The sequence below is a fragment of the Pseudorasbora parva genome, chromosome 4 (assembly GCF_024679245.1).
Source record: "Pseudorasbora parva isolate DD20220531a chromosome 4, ASM2467924v1, whole genome shotgun sequence".
NCBI lineage: Eukaryota > Metazoa > Chordata > Actinopteri > Cypriniformes > Gobionidae > Pseudorasbora > Pseudorasbora parva.
Window position 1 is genome coordinate 19,615,332 of NC_090175.1, and position 22,400 is coordinate 19,637,731.

At 37.9% G+C, this 22,400-nt stretch overlaps 1 protein-coding gene across 1 annotated transcript in view; it reads right to left on the reverse strand.

The window, feature by feature from the left end:
• The window catches only part of tacr3a (tachykinin receptor 3a), a 50,063-nt gene extending 29,732 nt beyond the window's left edge, over positions 1 to 20,331 (reverse strand). Inside the window, exons 1-3 of the mRNA XM_067441171.1 lie at positions 19,655 to 20,331; positions 10,993 to 11,181; positions 8,973 to 9,123 (exon numbers count right to left, since the gene is read on the reverse strand). Coding sequence (XP_067297272.1) covers positions 8,973 to 9,123; positions 10,993 to 11,181; positions 19,655 to 20,022 — 708 coding nt within the window. The 5' untranslated portion in view covers positions 20,023 to 20,331. The remainder of the gene's footprint in view (positions 1 to 8,972; positions 9,124 to 10,992; positions 11,182 to 19,654) is intronic.
• Positions 20,332 to 22,400: the final 2,069 nt, after the last annotated feature.

Genomic DNA, 22,400 nt, shown 5'->3' on the forward strand with positions numbered 1-22,400 from the left:
TGTCTTGACCAGGACCACACCCCTAAATGCATTGACGCATTTGGTAATGGTATTGTAACAAATGAGAACACAGGCAATGGAACTAAACAGAACAAGATAATGAACCTAAACAAGACATTATCATGAAAGATTTCTGGTCGTCTGTTTTTTTGTCTAGTACCCCTTCCAACCCAGAGATTGCTGAAAACCTATGCTAGTTTTTTTCAATGTGCCAAATGGATGTCTGCCTGCAAGGTTTATTTTTTATGTTTTATACTCTAATAAGTAAAATAAATGTTTGTTGGTTCCATATTAATAGTGTAATGTGTCATACTATTTTCCCCAGGGAACAGGGATTTAAAAAAAATACATGCAATAACTTTCAGATCATGAACCATTCCTGAAATACACAAACATCTTCCAAAGAACCAGAGAAAAGTATGCCTTGAGAACAGAATGAGGGAAGCCATTGTGAAATGATCAGAGTTTGGAGGTAAACTCATGAACTGAGTCTTCTAATCCATAATCATCAGAGCATAACTCACAGGATCACTTTTCTTAGGCTTAGGTTGCTTTCACACCTGCCTCATTTAGTTCGGTTGAATCGTACTATAGTTTGTTTCCCTCTTTGGTGCGGTTCGTTTGGTCAGGTCTGAAAGCAGCAGTCGCACTCGGGTGCGCACCAAAAGCGGACCAAACAAGTGTACCGAGACCTCCTTGAAGAGGTGGTCTCGGTACGATTTCAAACAAACTCTGGAGCGGTTTGTTTGTGGTGAGAACGTGATCCGACCTCGAACAGAACCAACTGCAAAAGTACTGATCATTTTTGGACTGATCCAGCTGCCGTAGTTAGCTTGCGCTGACATTGTGTGCATGATATTATTACCTGATAGATCGTTGGCAATATTTTCGGAAGATGGAAGCATGTCAAGAGTTAATAATTAATACACGCCTCCTCTTGAAGTGAAGAGCGATGTGCGCTCACCGTCTGCAGTGCATTAGAACGTTGTTTTCATGTCGCATCCGCGCTTCATTATAGAAATGTTTTGTTTGCATACTGTGGTAAATACACACAGTGTAGTAGATTATGGTCAGGGACAAAACTGGCCCGCGCAGTCGTCTCTCCATAGTGTTATTATAGTTTGCTGGCTTTGCCTCTTCTGTTGGAATTTTCCCACACGTAAATTCTGACCAATCGAAAAGCAGTTTAGGAAATACGCCATGGCCAATGAGTGATGTGGATGTTGTCACGTGCTTGCGTTTTGGTTTGTTTCAACTGGTTCGGACCAAAGCAATCAGTGTGGTGTGAAAAGGAACCAAAAAATCTGAAAAATGCAACAATGTATAATTGTTTGACCTTGGTTCGGACCAAATGAACCGAACTAGAGATGTGAAAGCACCCTTAGATTAATGTTATTAACAGATTCTTTCAATCCAAAGTAAGCATTGCCTCAGTAATCCTGAAGACAGACATACTGCTGTTTCATTGAGGCATTTAAACCATGAAGCCTAAATCCTACAACTGAAGTCAAGTGCAGGAACCTAAATCTTTCAGCTAATATGACAATGTGTGAATTTGTAATGACAAAGTTTAAGTTTAGTAACAATGAGTCCTGCTCTGGATTAATAAAGTTGATCTAGGGTTAGGAATATTAGAATTAATGGTAACACTTTGCAATACGGGTGCACTAATATGCATTTATTTAATGCTAAGCTAATGCACAGATAATCATGAGTTAATGTATTACTTATGGTGAACTAACTCATTTATTAATGATTACTGCATCAGCAACTAAGATTCTACATGATTAATAGATTAAGTAATCACTAAATTGTTATTAGTTATATATATCATAATGTATTAATTCCTTAATAACATATTATATTAACTAATAATTTAAATTAACGTGTTAATTACCACAATGGGTCAAAGCCATGCATTTCAACTTCCAGATGTCTGCTATACACATCAGCTATATCAGTAAAATGAGCTGGTTTGTGCATAGCGTCATAAAAAAACATCAAATCATTTACTCAACCTCAACTTTCGTTCATCTTTTGATCATAAATGAAGATCTTTTTAATGCGTGCTTTCTTTCCCTCTTATGAAAGCCACGTAACTGACATTTAGACGCTTCACAAAGTTCATAAACAGATTGGAAAAACTAATATGAATGGAATGAATGATGAACAGATTTAATTTACACTTTTATTCACATTGATCAACAACCATAAACAGAAGCTCAAACGAACCTGCTTGGCACATGATAACAAACCTCATTGATTCTCAATGAAGTTTGAAGCGTGCTGTGTTTTACATAGCACGCTTCAAACGTGCTCAAGCGTGCTGTGTTTTACATGAGAACAAAACGTATAGGTTCTTGCATAAGCTCAAACATCCTGTGTGACATATGAGAATGAACCTCATTGATTCTCACACATCAAGCAAAAGGAAACGTTTTTTGAACAAACTTATGGTTCGGAACATCATGAGAGTGAATAATTAATCACAGAATGTAATTTTTTAGGTGAACTACCCCTTTAAGTGCACAATTGGAAACATTACCAGAAAGGCTTGCCACAATTAGGCCCTGTCCCAAATGGCACCCTAAACCCTCACGCCACATTCACACGGGGCGTAGGCGTTAACGCTTGACGGAGGGCGTGGCTGAAGCTGGGTGCTGACGCGATCGTCATAGTGACAACAGCCAATCACATTAACTTGCCGCTTGAACCAAAACACAACTCAAAAAAGCGCCTTTTTTGGTTGTATGTGCGAGTGCGATTGCCCGTGTAGTTGTTGTCAGCGCACTGCACAGGTGCACGAAGCTGTTAAGAACATTAAATCCTGAAAAAGCGCTGAGAGCGGGAAGAATATCACGTAGTGGTCCAGGAGCTGCGTCTGGATTTTTAACGGTCTATGGTCTGGATGGTTCACGGAGCAGTAATGAACGCAATTGGCTAGCGTCTGCTGAGGATATTTGCATACGGCGATCTGATTGGATGACGCCTGCGCTGGCGCTTGAAAAGTTGAGAATTCTTCAACTTCTGCCGCTTGCAACGCGAGTGAAGCGCCGCGACGGAACCCACAATTCAGTTCGGCAACGGATGATGTCACCCATTCAAAGTAAATGGGAAGTGTTAACGCCTACCCAACGCCTAAAGTGTTAACGTGTGAATGCGGCGTCACTGTCTTCCTCTGAGTCTGCACTTTCACGACGTAATGCCGCCTTGACTGCCAGGTAGAAGTCCTTTGCATGGCTCGCAAAATTGCGGGCTCAGTTGAAGTGCACAATTAGGGCGCATAGCAGCCGCAAAGGGGGAGCTCATGAGCACCCTTCTTTAAGCTTAAATGACTTGGTCATTTGGACACTACGGTCTTGTGGACTTAACGGACATGCGCACGCAATGGCCATTGTAAGTCCACAAGGCTGAAAGTGCACATGAAGTGGGACAGCTCCTTAGATTTCAAAGAACAGCTCACACTACATAGAAACGACAGTATACTACATAAAGCAGATGTTCTTTTAACATTTTTTGTCCAAGGCTGCCCATTTTGGGCATCATTCATTCATGTTTTGGCTAGACAAAGCTCAAGTGTTTGTCACCCACCTTCTCAAAAAGTTTCATTTGAACTTACATTGAAAATAAAAATTTCCCCAGGCTTAACTGACTATTTATGCACAGTTACTTCCATTTTTTAGATAAGCCAGCTCAGTCATTTCTGGTCAAATGTCAGAAATCAGCCACACACAGAAAAATAGGGTGTCAAAATTGTACCTTTAGGAGTACAACAGCTTGTCGCTGCAGAACCCTTAAAAGGACAACTTTGTACCATTTTTACCACAAAAAGGTTCAAAGTAGTACCTTAAGGTACGCATTTGTACTCAAAGGTACTAATATGCACCTTTTAGGAGTAAAAAAGGTACAACAATGTCCTTTTAAGGGTACTGCCCCAGCGACAAGCTGTTGTACTCCTAAAGGTACAATTTTGACACCCTATTTTTCTGTGTGCATGAAGATGTCTACACTCGCTGCCTTCAGGATTGACCTCAAGTCAACAAATGATGTGCACCGCCTTATTCAGGAAAACTCAAAGACTTTGTCCAGCAAACAGGAAAAAGGATTTAGGTTGTACATGCTGTTAAATAACATAAAACTGTGGCTAACATTACTTACTTAAAGCTGTAGTCTTTAACTTTTTTGTGTCCAAAAATTGTTTTTGTCTTATGCTGTATCACTACGGCAGTGTCACAGGTAGCTGACAATGAAGGGTGAGGAAACAGGATACAGTCAAGAAAGCATTTTACTGTTGATTCGCATACAGACAGCATGCCATTGTACAATAACTGCCAAAGGACTGAACAAAATAGGGAGTATAAATACACAAGGTCAATGAGGGAACTAAACAGGCACAGGTGGAGGAACTAATCAGTGACTATCAAGAACAGGCCGACCTGGAGGGAGGAGGTAGCCATGAGCCGAGGCGATGGCGACGGGCTGATAGGCAGACGTGGAAATATATGGGTCTGGAGGCCCGAGGTGCAGCTGGTGGCAGCAAATCCCAAGGCACGGAGGATTAACGACATGCACCAAGCGGCGAGGGTAGTGGTGAGGAGCTGGACAACACCAGTGGTGCTGACAGATCCAGGGAACTGGCCACGACCAGCAATGGAGACGGGATCAGAAAGACAGGCAGGGATACAGACAGATCATCTCCAGACAGGATCAGAAAAGATGATGAGGACTCTTGGGTGGGCATTAGATCCACGGACCACAGATCAATCAGGTCACAGTTCGCTCCTGGCTCTGAGATGGACTGATCCGCAAGTGTCGACTCCAGGGCCTTCGTGTCCTCCAGCTCTGAAATAACCGCGGTGATGTTGGCTCGCTGACTGTGTGAAATAGGCTGCTGTTCCAAAGCTCTCTGGATGGAGAAGGAGGTGCAGTGTTGGTGATTCCATCTTTTTTTTTTTTAAGATGCTATCTGTATGACCATAGATAGAGTAGGCCAATATAGTGAAAGGGGGATTCTGAAATCCACTGCCACTTCAATATACTCTATATATCCAAATTAAATTAATAATCAAAGCCTTAATCAATATTTATCCTCCTTTATTGTTTTATGATTTTTAATGATTCTTTCCCGTTATGATTTTGCTTAAGAGAACCCCTGAATGTTTCTTGTTGTCTAAAGTGTGTATTTGGTCTCTGAGGAGTGACTGAGGGTCTGGCCTAGAGATGTGTGATGTGTCACTAAACACTTGATAGCAACAAGGTGTCGTGTGTTTGAAGTTTTGAGATATCAAACACCCCTAACATGCCAGGAGTGCAATAACAGTGTTTGTTCACTTAGCCTTCCGGAAATGAAATATGGATTTGTATTTCATTTCATTTATTATATTTTATATTTAATTTTACTTAAACACTAAAGATTCAAGATGGATATTGCCTGTATTAATGTCTGTACCTCTCACTGAAAGTAGGCACATATTATCAGTATTATCATATTATCATATTATCATATTATCAAACTATTCTTCAGTAAATTTTTATTTTAAATAATAGCACTCTTGGTCTTCATTTTTCACTACTGGTCTTGAGTCATATACTGTTAACACCTAAGAATAGCTAATGTTTCCACTGCTAAGGAAAAAATCCAAGGGCATCTGCATTGATATTCCATGTGTTGCAATTATTTTGTTTTTAAGTTTCTTACAAAAAACGTGGCAGGAGAGGTTTCTGTGAGGGCTAAATGCTTCAGGTTGATGAGGAAAAATACGAGATCTCACAACCTGAGTGTAAGGGAATGAGATCAGGTTCCATGTAATAAGGTTTACAGTGTCTGCTCTCTGGGAATTAAATGTTATGTGTTGTTATGATTGCAACAGATCACTGTTAGGACACAGAATTACAGTATGCAAGGGAGGATTTTTCAGGCGTGAATTTTTACTCTGCTGAGTCGAAGTACTCTCAGAAGTGTTATTCCGCCATATAGTTCTCCTTTTTAATCCACTTAGAAAAGCGCCATGTTTTATTTTATGTCACCATACTTGATCATTCAATTATTAGTGTAACTGTATTTAAATAGGGCAAACGTGGAGGTGTTTGGTCGCTTCTAACTTTTTTTTACCATAGTGAACTGGGCTTAGTGGGCTAAGCTAAATGCTATCGTCATCCGAACCATGAATTTCAGTTATTGTTCAATGATCTGCCAAAACCACATCAGATGTTTATTTGACATGTTGTTCACATTCTTAGACAATGTTCAGGGTTTGTGGCTTGGAAAGCCTTTGCCTGTTATGTTAATGTGTAAATTATATTTGCAAGATTTAAATTTGTATTTAGGCTTTTATTTTGATATCCGTTTTTATTTCAACCATGTGCAGCTGTACTGTGCTAGATGCTAGATACTGAGTGAAAAATTCTGGACTTTATGTCTGCACCTGATATTCATTGGAACTGTCTATATAACTGTCTAAGTTGGGCAAATGTGTCATAACAAAAGAGACTAATTGTGAGGTTACACCTATAGATTATTACATATTTCTACATACCTGGGGGAGAAATGGATGACCTGCAAATCGCTGTAGCCCAAAACGCAGCTGCTGCCTCAGCTGGACGACTTCTTCCCAAAGACTTTCGTTTTCCTCCAGAACCGAGTCAACAAAAGCGACTGTGGTGCTCTGCTGTAATCGTGGTCATTGGTATTTGGTCAGAATCTTCATCGGTTTCCATACGCTCCGGTCTCGTTCTACTTTCCCAAACCCCAAGCCTTCTCATTCTCTAATTAATCCAAGGGAACGGCACAGGTATGGCACCAGGCTTCAGCTTTCACCTGCCTCCTACTTCAGCAGACTCTTCTGCCACAAAGGGCCGATTGCACACCAGTGTATGGTAATTTAATTGTTTCTTCTTATATTTATTATCCCTTTCTTTCTCAGTTGTATGTGGGAAGGGAAATTTGAAAACTAATGGTTGAATTAAACATTGCTGAGGATGAACACTGAGGGACATAGTTTTCAGCTGTCGTCCCCTCATGATGCTGAAATTTAAACGTCTTTTTAATTTAGTTAACTTAAGCTATTATTACTGTATTTTCACATATTGAATAATGCATTTAATAAAAACTAGTTCTAACTTTGTATATTAAAAAGGACTATTGTCTCAAAGAGTCTCTCCCTCACAGATTTAAAGGTGCCGCCCACTAATCTAAAAGCACCACAACATCAAATGACATCTCAACCAAAGTTTACGAGCTGGCTTATTTTGGAAGTTAAAAAATAGGGTCTTCTAAAGGCTAAAATTCTAAAGGCTGAAAATGTTCATGCTTCTGGATTCCCATAATCACCTATACACATAATGTAAATTGGGGGCATATGGAACCCGCAAGATCTAACCGGCTCAAAATACACATATTCAGCATGCCAGCCATTAATGGAGTGAAGGAACACGATGAGGGGGCAGTCGTAGGGAGCGAGCAAGATGCAGCGTTGATGAAAATAGAAAGCCAACACAATTGCAGCATCCATTAATGAAACATATAACCAGCAGACTGAGCTCTGAATGCTATTGATTGGAATGTCGAATGTATAAAATGCCTATTGAACCAGTGAACCGACTGTATTCCAAACTGAGCCTCTTCAAAGCCCTTACAATGGGTTGCAAGACCAGATTCTGCCCAAATGCATGCTCTTTGTCAAGCTGCAGTATTTTGCAAACTGTTAATTTATTTTAATACATCTTAAATAGCTTAACAATTGGGTAAGTCACATCATTCTCACTTAATGAACCATATGGTTTTAATTATGCCTGATGGAGTATCATTCATGGTACACAGAAGAATATATTTACACAAGAATCACAACCGTGAGACACAATGGATCACTCTATGACTGTTAGGTGTGCATGTGCATACGTGCTAGTGCATAAGAACAAGCCTATGACTGAATCTGGAAATAAAGCAAAATAACTGAGAAATATGAGATTTACTCCTCAGATGCCACATGTCCGTATAGCAAAAAATCTAGCATGAATTTGATCTCAAACGAATTCATTAAAATAAGTTATAACTCCACCACCTGCATGACATCATTGGTTGAACGACAAATTGACGACAATATGGTTTCGAGAAACAGTTGTGACTAGCACATTGATTTCTTCGACTATGCATATTACTATGCTAGTTAAGCAGAGAGTTACGTTTTCCCACATCAGTCGACGGGAAGCCTACTAGAAGTAAAACTACAAAACAACATCTTTGTTTTTCACTGATTTCAGTACACACTCCGAAATAACAGGAAACTGGACAGAGAACTAGGCTTTTTGAGTTAACTCCCCAATATTTTTTCTAATCTAAATTTAAGTCATTGCAACATTGTCAGCATAAGCCATTTAAGTCATTGGTAACCAATGATTTGGTTACCGACATTCTTCAAAATATCGTCTTCTTTTTTTGTGTTCCACAGGAGAAAGACAGACATACAGTACAGGCTGGATTGACAGGCCAGATTTGTGGGCTGCCAGTTACTGTCCATAGCAGAAACAAATATTGACATTTAATTTGTTTGACAGACATGTAGCCCATTTCTTTTTTATCACATATAGCCAGCAGTATTTGTGTAACAAATACAGATCAACCCAGGGAGACCTGTATTTTAGTTACCCCTATCATATATATATGTCCTTCTGATTAAAGTGACGTACTGACCAACCATTTCCATATTGATCTTCATTCTCTAATTGATCCCACATAAAATGACCCATTACATGTGAGTGTGTGGTGAATTTACTCTGATGTCTGTGTGTGTTTCAGCCATTCCATCAATGTAGGAAACTAGAGTCCGAGTTTCACTGCCCAAACTTTGGCGACCACCAGATCTTGCAGGATCGCTCTTCATAACATCTCCTCTCCGTTCTATTTTTTCTTTTCTGCATTTGTACTTCTGCTTTAGAATCAAACTGAGTGACCCCAAAAAACATAAACTGCTTACCTTTCTTTTGGCTCGCAGTTGACTCTGATAGTTGTCTGATGAATCACCAGGAATCTCTCCTCCCCAAAGCGTCAACCCAACAATAGTGTAGGTAATGCCCATGACCACAAGGGGCAGAACATACACCAGCATTGCCACGATGATATGATACCTTTACAGAGAGAGAGAGAGAGAGAGAGAGAGAGAGAGAGAGAGAGAGAGAGAGAGAGAGAGAGAGAGAGAGAGAGAGAGAGAGAGAGAGCTCAGTGCCTAAACAAGGGCTCTACTAACTGATACTAACTTTTTTTTTATGAATGTTGATTTTGTGAATGTATGAATGTATTTAACTGTTTTTAAGTACTTAAACTCCAAGACCATTTTTTGTGATTTACGCCTTGATTTGGCCTACCCAAATTGAAAAGCTTCCCAAACACACGTACAGTGGTCTAAGTTCAGAATGTTGGTGTCATTTTACAGGAAACCCTTTGAAGTTACATAAAACACTGCTAAAAGTGATAAACATGTAAGTATATGTTGTCTAAGCTGTAATAACCCCCCCCCCCACACACACACACACACACACACACACACACACACAAAATTAGGTGCTTTTTGATTTTTTTCTTTTCAAAATTCATTTTTGAAAGTTTGTAACTCCTGTGTGCTCTAGGAACCTGCAGACAGTTTGGGCTATTTCCACTAAATTCTGGAGAAATGTTGAAATAATTAAGTTTGTCTGTGTCATGTTGTATGACGGATTTATTCAAATGGGTCTAAAGGGATGACCCCCCTTTTTTACCTTTTTTTACCCCTTGTCCCCCCTCCCCCCTCAACCACCCCCTCCCACCACCATATATAGTCATATAAATGCAATATTCCAGTGTCATTAAATTAATTATATGCTGGGAACATCCCAAACTGTCTGCAGGGTCCTAGAGCACACAGGGCTTGAGTTACACACTTTCACAAATGAATTTATATATAAAAATCAAAAAGCTCCTAATTTTTTTTTTTTTTGGGGGGGGGGGGGGGGGGTTATAACAGCTTAGACAACATACTTACATGTTTATCACTTTTAGCAGTGTTTTATGTAACTTTAAAAGGTTTCCTGTAAAATGACACCAACATTTTGAACTTAGACCACTGTATGTGTGTATGGGAGGCCAAATCCAGGCGGAAATGGCACCAGAGTAATTTAGTGTAAATACATTACTTTGTGTAAAACAAATGCCAAAGTGATGCATATCTCCAGAAAGTAGAGCTTTCAAATGGTACCACATATGACATCATAGCTCCTCCACAGACATTTAAAATTGAAAGTATATACATGACGATGTCATTCCCGACCCTGTACAGGGTCCACAGAGTTTTAATAAGATATTTTGAGAAAAGTTCAATGTGGCCCAAAATATCATACACCTTGTTGTTGTTTTTTTGTTTTGTTACTGTATATATGTAATGTCCTCTCGTTTGATGTAAATGAATAAAGTAAATGGTTCATTGGTTTAACATGCATGCGCTGTAGATTTTGATTATGTAATGAAAGTTTAAACACACTTGGGTGCTACAACCTATTATATTTATATTCTCCCAACTGGCTGATTCAATTTTATAATACTGGATATGCGTTTTTTGTGTTTTATCTTCAATGACACAGCCCACATTAGTGTTGTATTATTGCACAAGTTGCACTATAACTATATATTTTGTGTATTTTGTGTAAAGTCATCATGCTACAGGCTGCAGTGAGGACAGTCTCAGTCTGGTTTTGAATTTATTCACAATTCTGCAACAACTTGAAGAAATAATGTAGTCTCAAACTTGACAGTTTCCTTGTACAGATTCTGGGCTGCAATCAAAACAAAACACTTGCAATGTTGAACTTCTGCTGACACTGACAATATTTTCATGCACCAGCTATGTGCAAACTTAGTTTTAACTGAGCAAACTTAGAGTTAATTAGACAACTACTACTATTATTATTATTAATAACAATAAATGTTAATATAAGAATGTACATGCATATTTAATTAGCTCTCACATGAAAGGGTCTTCTGAAGGTCTCGGCCAGGCAACGTAGCAGAGGGTCCGCTTGGGTAATTGTTTGATGGTTGAAAAGAAACACAGTGGAAAGGCCAAAACCACAGCTAGCACCCAAATACACACAATGATCACCTTAGTGGCCGTGGCTGAGAGTCGTGGTTTCAGGGGATGGATGATAGCCATGTACCTGTGTAACGCATACAGATGACTGATTAGTTGCATGCCCCACATAGTCTGAAAGCTTCAAATAGCATCAATAGAATAAAACATCAAAGACAGACCACAGATGAGCAGTTTTCAATTTGTAGGCTGTGTAATGATCTAATAGCTGATTAATAATAGGTTGCATCAAAGATGGCATCCATTTCAGTTTAGCTTAAGGTGTAAGCTAAATCTTTCTCTTGGATGCTATTCTCTTGCCAGGTACAACATTTCATATCAGAAAAGTAACTCTCACTCCAAGCCTTCTTTGAATCATTTGTAAACACTGATTAATCATATGCCATTGATTACTTCTGAACTCCATATGTTCATTACTGCTTACCACATTCACAATCATTCAAGAGTGATCATAGGTCATTTGCTTTAACCACTTCTTATCAGCGAATGGCTTGTTAGAAAGCTAATTACTCTAGAGAAGGTTATTTTCAAAATATGGACAGCATTGATATCAAAGCACTTAACAGGAAAGATGATGGAATGGTACACTGTGTATTTGAATAATTATGAATATAAATACCAGCATGTGTCTCGTAAGTGAATGTAGATTCATTAACTACCGAAGTTAATTACAGCTAATTATATCACGTTGTGATGTGTTGAGTTGTGTTAAGCTGGCACATTTTATAAAAACAGTACCATGCACCGCACCATTACTTTTTTAAAAGCCTTAAAGGCACAAATCCTATTATTTAAGTTGATCAGTAACTATAAAATAACATGTGGTCTCAAACTAACAAGGCACGGCTAAGAAGCATCTTAATTTAGGATAATTTCACCTAGTTTTTTTTTTTTATAAGTGTGTTACTTATAGCCATCTGTGTTTGTGTTTGTGTGTGTGTGTGTGTGTGTGTGTGTGGGGGGGGGGGGGGGGTTGTTCAATAATATAACATTGAGTGTAATGCCATTCATAACAAAATGCTTGAACTGAGATTGAACCTAATAGCCACTACTATTCATCAAAAAATGCACATAATAGTTTCATTAAAGTTTCATAAACCAACAAATGGACCAGAATATTTTTTGTCAGCAATGCCATCTCTCTGAGAGTAAAATTAAACATTTATTGTACTGAAAATACTGCCTGAGCAAGTGGTGTCAGCACAAATCTCACACTGTCCACCAAATGCAACTGCAAGCACACAGACCTACTGCAAATTCCTGCAGACATCACAATTGCTCTGTACATAAGAGTAGTGACTGCCTACCAGCAAAAACACAGTAACAGCAAATGTGGGTTGTGAGATATGTAGCCTGGAGACATGAGCACTAAGTGACGTTTTGAGCACAGGATATAACTGTGAAGAACACTCAAACTGAATTTGGTTTTCCATTGTCTGATAATTCCCCTCTTGCAGTAACTATATTTTGGTCGCTAATGTGTACTGGTAGCAAAAAAACAACAACAACATCTCCCATATAATAAAGGGGTTATGCTGTTTTTGTTCTTATTCCCTGAGATTCACTTTATAATATTAGTAAAGGTTTTTGGGCCATAATCTGACATTTTATATATATAATACTAATACTGTGTTTGGCCCCCTTTCGCCTTCAGAACTGCCTTCATTCTACGTAGTACAGTGAACTCATTGTCATGTTCAAGAAACCAATTTGAAATTATTCAAGCTTTGTGACATGGTGCATTATCCTGCTGGAAGAAGCCATCAGAGGATGGGTACACGGTGGTCATCTAGTACCCGGTGGGGTCTTCTGCTGTTGTATCCCATCCGCCTCAAAGTTGTGCGTGTTGTGGCTTCAAAAATACTTTGATGTTTTTCCCTTTTCACACCATTCTTTGTAAACCCTAGAAATGGTTGTGAGTGAAAATCCCAGTAACTGAGCAGATTGTGAAATACAGACCGGCCTTTCTGGCACCAACAACCATGTCAAGCTCAAAATTGCTTAAATCACCTTTCTTTCCCATTCGGACACTCAGTTTGAAGTTCAGGAGATTGTCTTGACCAGGACCACACTAGAGCCCTGCATGGGACTGATTTTTTTAAACCCGCACCTGCCCGCTCCTGCTGAATTTATGACCAGGACCGCCCGCTCCCGCAACCTATGTGTTCCACTCTCGCCTGCACCCGCAATGTTTGTGTCAATAATATATATATATATATATATATATATATATATATATATATATATATATATATATATATATATATATATATATATATATATATATATATATATATATATACAACCCGCAATATATATATATATATATATATATATATATATATATATATATATATATATATATATATATATATATATATATATATATATATATATATATATATTACTGTAAAAGCAGAAGTACATTAGATTAAAATGGACCTCAATCTTTCATTTGATATTTTTAGATTAAATCAAAATACCATGAAACATTAGACAATGTATTGAAACTTAAACTGCAAAAGCAACTTGATTCATACTTTATTTTTCAAGGTCCCTAGCTTATCAAGTCAGAATGATACGAACAGTCTGTGCTGCACATTTAAGTGGGGTTTATTTTCGGATCCTGTCACAATCTAATGCAGCCTTATCAAAGGCATTTGATACTGAAGGATGAAAACTTGAATATGGTCATAATATATATATATATATATATATATATATATATATATATATATATATATATATATATATATATACACACACTCACCTAAAGGATTATTAGGAACACCTGTTCAATTTCTCATTAATGCAATTATCTAATCAACCAATCACATGGCAGTTGCTTCAGTGCATTTAGGGGTGTGGTCCTGGTCAAGACAATCTCCTGAACTCCAAACTGAATGTCAGAATGGGAAAGAAATGTGATTTAACAATCACTTGTTGGTGCCAGACAGCCCATATTACACAATCTGCTCTGTTACTGGGATTTTCACACACAACCATTTTTAGGGTTTACAAAGAATGGTGTGAAAAGGGAAAAACATCCTATATGCGGCAGTCCTGTGGGTGAAAATGCCTTGTTGATGCTAGAGGTCAGAGGAGAATGGGCCGACTCAAGCTGATAGAAGAGCAACTTTGACTGAAATAACCACTCGTTACAACCGAGGTATGCAGCAAAGCATTTGTGAAGCCACAACACACACAACCTTAAGGCGGATGGGCTACAACAGCAGAAGACCCCACCGGGTACCCAGTCGGATCTCACGAAAAATGTGTGTAAATAATACGAGTGTGAAATGTCGTGGAATGTATATGCATATATGCATATGATACGCTGTTTTTCGCGTGCATATGATACGCACGTTATACGAACCCCCACCCCACTACCCTAAACCTACCCAAGAGAGCGTGTCATATATACGCCATAAAGTGCGTATCATATGCACACGAAAAACAGCGTATCATATGAACGCCAAAATTAGTATTGGCATATACATTCCACGACATTGCACACTCGTACTATTTATACACATTTATGTGTGATCGGGTTGGGGTACCACTCATCTCCACTACAAATAGGAAAAAAAGGCTACAATTTGTACACCAAAAACGCTCACCAAAATTGGACAGTTGAAGACTGGAAAAATGTTGCCTGGTCTGATGAGTCTCGATTTCTGTTGAGACATTCAGATGGTAGAGTCAGAATTTGGCGTAAACAGAATGAGAACATGGATCCATCATGCCTTTTTACCACTGTGCAGGCTGGTGGTGGTGGTGTAATGGTGTGGGGGATGTTTTCTTGGCACACTTTAGGCCCCTTAGTGTGGGTATCGTTTAAATGCCACGGCCTACTTGAGCATTGTTTCTGACCATGTCCATCGCTTTATGACCACCATGTACCCATCCTCTGATGGCTACTTCCAGCAGGATAATGCACCATGTCACAAAGCTTGAATCATTTCAAATCTCAACCCAATAGAGCATCTTTGGGATGTGGTGGAACGGGAGCTTCGTGCCCTGGAAGTGCATCCCACAAATCTCCATCAACTGCAAGATGCTATCCTAACATGGGCCAACATTTCTAAAGAATGCTTTCAGCACCTTGTTGAATCAATGTCACGTAGAATTAAGCCAGTTCTGAAGGTGAAAGTGGGTCAAACACAATATTAGTATGGTGTTCCTAATAATCCTTTAGGTGAGTGTATACTGTACTGTAATATATGTGTGTGTGTGTGTGTGTGTGTGTGTGTGTGTGTGTGTGTGTGTGTGTGTGTGTGTGTGTGTGTGAGTGTGAGTGTGTGTGTGTGTGTGTGTGTGTGTGTGTGTGTGTGTGTGTGTGTGTGTCAACTGATTTTAAATCTTTTAAAAAGAGGCATAATGTAAGAAATGTAATTGAAAGTGATTCAGCTCATCAATTCTTTTTCCTCTCCATTCCATTTGAATTTATGGAAAACAGTTCTGAACATTGACTGAATAATAGCTATGTTAATTTTAAAATGATCTCCATTCATATTAATGAGCATTATATCTGATGAACCTGACATTTAACTAGAAGTCATAGTTCAAACTGAGAGAAACACAAGCTTCAGACCTTACAAATCAAAAGTTATACTGCTTCCATTATTTTCACTGGTGCAATGTGACAACTCACTTTCTGACATGAGTTTCAGTGAAAGGACACAGAAAAAGTAATGTATAATGTTTGATCTTGGAATGATGTCTGTCGAATATACAGCCCTTGCACTCATTGCACAGCATTGCATAACGCTGCCATTTGTCTTTCAGAATTCATACAGCTCATGATGGCACCAAAAACAATTTACCTAAGCACCTAAATATGCTGATATTTTCACACTGTGCTAAAATAACCATCAATATCTATAAGGTTACTGATGATGTCCAAAAGTCCCATTTAATATGTATTATTTTCACATTATTTAGTTGGAGAGATTAAAGTCTAATTATATCTCTAATCAGAGGAAAAATAAGGAAATATCAGCAGGGTGCTGAGAGAAAAAGAATGATAAGATGGCAGAGCATGACATCTTAAAGTGGTGAGAAGGCAGCAATGTTCTCAAAGGGAAAAAAAGAAACAATTTTGTGCATTTACCTACGTAGATTATGGATCCCAAAGATCTGGGTGGATAAAAAGAATTAACTTCTTAAAAGTTCCAAAGCATTGCTTGTGGCAAAAAGACTCAACTCAGACAGCACCGATACTCTCTGAGATATTCAGTATTCAGTACCTTGTGGCTGCTATATTGCAGTTATCCTATCAGTTGCAATCATTCACACTCATTTGTATTGTTCTTTTAAAATCTCAATTTCATCTGATTAGAGGCAAGGGCGTATCAAGATCAATGAGCGCTAGCTAGCCATAAAAGCACAAGCTCTTTGGTAGTGCTAAATCCAATCTATTTGTCTCTCTCTGTTGATTCTGTTCATAGAGAGAAGAGCTAATTTACAATTGAATTGGTGCGCATCCAGTTCACTATCTAGTAGGTTTGGGCCAAATTTTACCCTGCACAGTAAAAAAAAGCCAATGAAACGACCCACTCCATATAAAAAAAATGGTTTATTGGGCATTTTAATGTACATCTTTTTTTTTTTTCCTTTTCAAAAGTAATAATAATTTCTTTAGAAGTAAGTCCATTTTCTTTTTAAAGTGAAAAAAATTGGTGCATCTTCATTGTGAACAATTCTGCTTGCCAACGTAATATTTTAAATGAGTCATAAATTGAGATATGTTTTGTTAGAGGTTATTAAAACATCATGTAAGTTTTAGAACTCAAAACTTCATTGTTAGCCTAAAAAACAGCTTTTAATGAAACCAAGCTCTTAAGATGAAATGTTGTCATGTTATGACGTAACAGTGGGACGAAAGACCGCCTCTGCAGAATCAGATAAAAGCCTACTCATCATCATCACATCTTTGGCCCTTCCCACTGGTGCGTTAGTAAGACAAGAGAGAAGAGAGATGGAGGATCACTGAACTAAAAATAACATTACCTTCCAAAGGATCCTAAGGTTAGGAAAGTTTTCAAATATGTGAATCTCTGTAGAGCATTATTTGTTTGTTGGTTACATTTTAATGTAGATTCTTTAGTAAATCAGTCACATTTGGGCGCAAGCTTTGCATACCGATTTTTACTGTAAGATATGGACCCGAGAGTAATCACAACGTGTATGTAATCGTGTTAATTCTAATGCCTGATCTGTGATTTCTGATTCATACAGTCAGACAACACTCCCAACTCGTCACATATTGACACTTGGTCAGGACCCCTCTGCGTCACTTTTAAACGCACGGGGTACCCCTTTAGGGTCATTTTTTAACGAGCAGGGTGCTCCATTCATTTCAATTGATTGCCTAATGGGTCAGATCAAGCATTTAATTCTTTGCATTTATAAAAGTAGATATGATTTTATGAATATTTATAGGCTACTTTTATATTTTGGAGCTACTATCCCTATCCTACCCTAAACCTACCCACTTCTCAACAATATAAAACACATAACAGGCAAATAAAAGTACAGGTCACAGGTATGTATTGCAAAAACTGACCAAAACAGTATAAAAGTATTAACTCATGTTGTATTCCAAGTCTTCTGAAGTCAATGTCTTTATGTAAAAAACAGAGTTGATCTTAATGTTTTAATTGCTGAAATGAATTCCTGCCGCTCTGTGAACCAACTCATATATCATACCTCATTCAAATGATACACACGACTCTTAAAGGACAACTCCGGTGAGAAATGAACCTAGGGGTAATTAACAGATGGTTACAGAGTAGATCGTTCTCTGGGATGCGTTTTCATGGAAATCGAATGTAAAGAGTTTTATCTTTAAAAACAGATTAGCTTATAACACTAGTCTATGGGGCACAGAGTAGTGAAATTAAATCGCTAGTTAATCCCACTAACAAGGCTAAAAATAGCCTCACACTAACACAGTAGCATAATGAGGGTCCCAACATGCAAACCGAAGCATTGAGAACTTTGTAAGTGGACAAACAGTTTAATAAAAAGACACTTTATAAACATAGTGCAGTACGCGTTCACGGACAGACACCATCTTGGAAAACAGTCTCGACTCATCGAGCCACGAGCGCTGTGCAGTGACTGAGTTTTGGATTCTCGAATCTCATATTTACATTGTGTTTGCACTTAGTTATGATGAAAGATGTTATCAAATCACAGCAGTGGGCGTTTACGTTGAGCCTCCGCAGACATGCCCCTTAAAATAGAGCGTTCAAATCAGAGGGCTAAATCGTAATTTAAAAAATGCCTTTTATTTCTAAACTATAACTTTTTATGTAAAAATTATATTAACATAAGTGGACCTCAGGAAACATTATAAAATAATAATTAATAAAATAAAATAAAAACAGTTAATGACCCCATTTTAAAGAATATCACTGATTTATCATCAAAAACGACCTAATTCAATTTTGAGCTTTTCGATCCAGACTAAGAATTATACCATTTATTATTGCTTATGAATGTGGTTTCAACCACACTGTGTGATTTGATTTCCATGAACAGAATGAATGTGCATCAGCACCTGCAAAGACGCCCCCTGAAGGTACTGTAGATAAGTTAGCTGAGCTCACCGATCCACAATCATTGTGCAGCCATTCACTTCAAGTCAACCATTCTGTGTAAAAAGGACTGCCGGAGGCAATTTTCCCAGTCAGCATGACATGGAGTACAAACAAAATATCAGCAGACACATAAATAACTGCTTTAACCATTCTGAATCTGTCAAGTCTACATGAATTCATATCAAAGGACTGATTTAAAAGTGCATTTAACTCTTCCAGAGGCTGTAAAAAAGAAGACAAAAATATCAATAAAAAGGCTAAATATCTTGAAAAAAACATATTTGGCTTTTATTTATTTATTTGTTCATTTGTTTATTTATTTAAAAAGCAGTAAGGCCATTTTTTTCTGAAAAGTGTGACTTAAACTCAACAGGACATCGTAATGGACAATTATTATTTTTGCATGGAATATTACAGTTTATTTTACATAAATGATTTATCCATGTACATCTTTTATTATTCGTGTCCACTCCTAAACTTTAATCAAAATAGCTTCCCCTCCATCTTGCAGCAAACATCTCTTCTCTGGTGATGTGTTTACTAGCGCGAGGGCGGGGCATCTGTCACTTACATGACATCACTGCAATAGCAGACCACCAATAAGACAATCCTTTCCTGATTGACATTTTTGATGTTGGAAATTACATTTTATTTGCAAAATAAAATTCAATGTTTGATATTTTTATCATAGTTAAACTTTAAAAAAAAAAAAAAAAAAAAACATTCTAAGAAATATTGCATTAAAAACAAGGAAAGACCCATTGTAGTATAAATGGGTTTTGTGTGTCTGATCCTGCACTCCAACACTGAATGAATGAATGAATGAATGAATGAATGAATGAATGAATGAATGAATGAATGAATGAAATCATGCATAAAAACAACATTTATTGAGTTCTCAGTGATTTAACGTTAACTTAGCATGTACTCTACCTGTCGACTGCTATTGCGCTCATGGAGTAAATGCTTGCAAACACGGAGGTGACGGGGAAAAAGTTGTGAAATCTGCAGTAGGCTTCTCCAAAATACCAATCACCGTGCGTGGCATAAACAAAATTAATCAAAGTGTTGAACGCGGCCATCGATGCGTCTGAAAACGCCAGGTTGAGCAGAAAGTAATTGGTGACGGTTCGCATCCGTTTATGAGCCAGAATGATCCACATGACGATCAGATTCCCGAAGACCGCGATCGCGAGGATGGAGCTGTACGCCACCGACCACAGCGCGACGCGCCACGGCGGCTGCACGAACTGGTTTGTAAAGTTCCCCGTTAGGTTAGATCCATTCTGTGGCTGTGCCATGTTGAAAATGTCCAGAAATCTTCTGATATCTGAAGTGGACAGGAGACCGCGCGCGATGCACACTGTTCCAAATGCGCGCGACAGAGTCCTTTGCTCAAGCGGAAAACGGCACCATGTCACTTATAAATGGTTGATTTGGTGGGAATTGATGCCCAATGGACCGACTGACAAATTCTCCAGTCTTGACCGTAAATCACTTATAAGTTCTTAAAGGCGCGTGGTTGTCTCTTGACTCCTGTTGAACGCAGCCACGAGCGCAACAAACAACTCTGTAGTCAGATCAGCGCCATGCACAATGTGACAAGTGGACTAACTAGCGCTGCTGGGAGAGAGCGTGATCGATTGATTCACGGCGTAGAGTTAAAGTACAGACAAGGACAAATTGGACTGAAACCTGAATTTAATCAATAAGTAAAATACATTTACGAAACAGCTAGGTCAGTGCCCAGTAGTTCAGAACAAAAAAGAAAAAAAAACACCATCATCAATAGGCAGAGGCTGTGTGCCCCAAAAAGCAACGTTATAGTATTAATTCATTCCATCATATATGACCCATGATCCTTATTTTAGTGCATTATTACGGCATTTTTTAAAAACAAAATCTCAACATGTTCCTCGACAAAAAAAGATAAGACTGTGTTTTTTGGTTTTGGTACAATTTAAACAAAGTATGGACACATTTGGCGTAATTTACGGGTGGGGCATGTCTTCACCACTATGCGTCAAGGATCTCAGGACTAACATTATATTGTGTTACTCCAAGTACTAGTCCTATAGAAATTTATTTTTTGGACATCGTATTGATATTTTTTCTGCAATTCTTAATATCTAATAAGGCACTAAAGGCTATATTAGATAGCCTACACTCCCCACACACACTCCTGACCCATAACAAAGTTATGCCACTGGATAAACTGCATTAGACTTATGTTTATTTACCACATCATGCCATTGCCATATTGGTCCCTTATGATGCTATGGTAACAGACAATCAATTTTCATACTTCTCACAGTGAAAGCACCAAAACCAAAATCACATTATGTACATATAATGTTATGTAGCCTACATATTATATAAAACTAGATCATTTAGACAAACTCATTCAGTCGCCATCTCCCTGGCATCTATATTATGAATTTGTTTGTTTTTTCTTAAACCCTGAGCTAAAAGAAATTCTGTATGCAATTTCATGTGCACATTTTGTAACCTTGGGAGAAATGTAAAACATGGCTGGGGCGGTGAGACTGCTTTAAAGAGGAACTGCAGTTGACTGTGATGCACATTTAATGGTTATTATAATATTTAAAGAGTGTAATACGTTCAATGCATGTTCTCTCTGCAAACGATCAAACAGGATGTAAATGACAAGCCTTAATTGCTATTAAAATACAAATATTGTTTGTGTAGACATTATTACAGTATAATTATTATATCACATTATTGATTAGCATTACTGCATGCTGCATGGGATTTGGGGCTTTGTTATATACTTAGCAGATGTTTAGGCTAATGAAATGAACTTGGAGGAGATACACATTCATTATCCACAAGATTCTCATTTAATAAGTGAAGTAGCTTATTATGCTTTACAGTCAAATTAATAATTTCAGCATGAAATGACACAATTTAGACTCTTAATGACACTGAATAGGCCTAAATAATTAAACCATAACCAATTATAAATGTACAAACACTGAACAAAAATGGTGTAGAATTTACTACTTTCAATCAGAAATTGCAAAGAAACAATAAGTAACACATTAAACGTGAAATTTTGAAGTAGAACGACTGAAATAGTATTTTCTTGTAAAACAAATACTCCAATAATCTTTTTTTCCCCCATTTATTTTCCTTTTAAAAGCGGTTAAAAAGCATCAAAAATAACTTAAAAGGGTAAAAACACATTACAAACGCACCATTAAAGAAGGATACGGCTATACGCCATTTCCAATATGCACTTCTAATTGGTCTAATTCTGAAAAGTGCTGGGGCATCACTGGTTTTCTGGTAAAGATATTATGTGCTATAATTCTAGGCAATCAAAAATCTTGCCAAAATAACAGCATGCAGGTTTGGATAAACATGAGTGGGAGTAAATAATGTAGTAAATCCAACCAGCTGGCTTAATCATTGTTCCTTAACCAAAGATTAATTTAGGTCAAATGTCAGAGGTTGGCATTAAACAGCATGACTACTGTGTTTTCAAACATTTAGGCCAAATGGAATGCTAATTATATTAATAAGCCCAAAGAATCTGTGGTTTACAGTTGTGGTTTTCACTATAAACCCAGGCTTCACTGGGCTTATTGCTTTTATAAAATGGTTACACATAATACAAACATTAAAGTCAAAATATATGTATAAATTCAACGTTAAT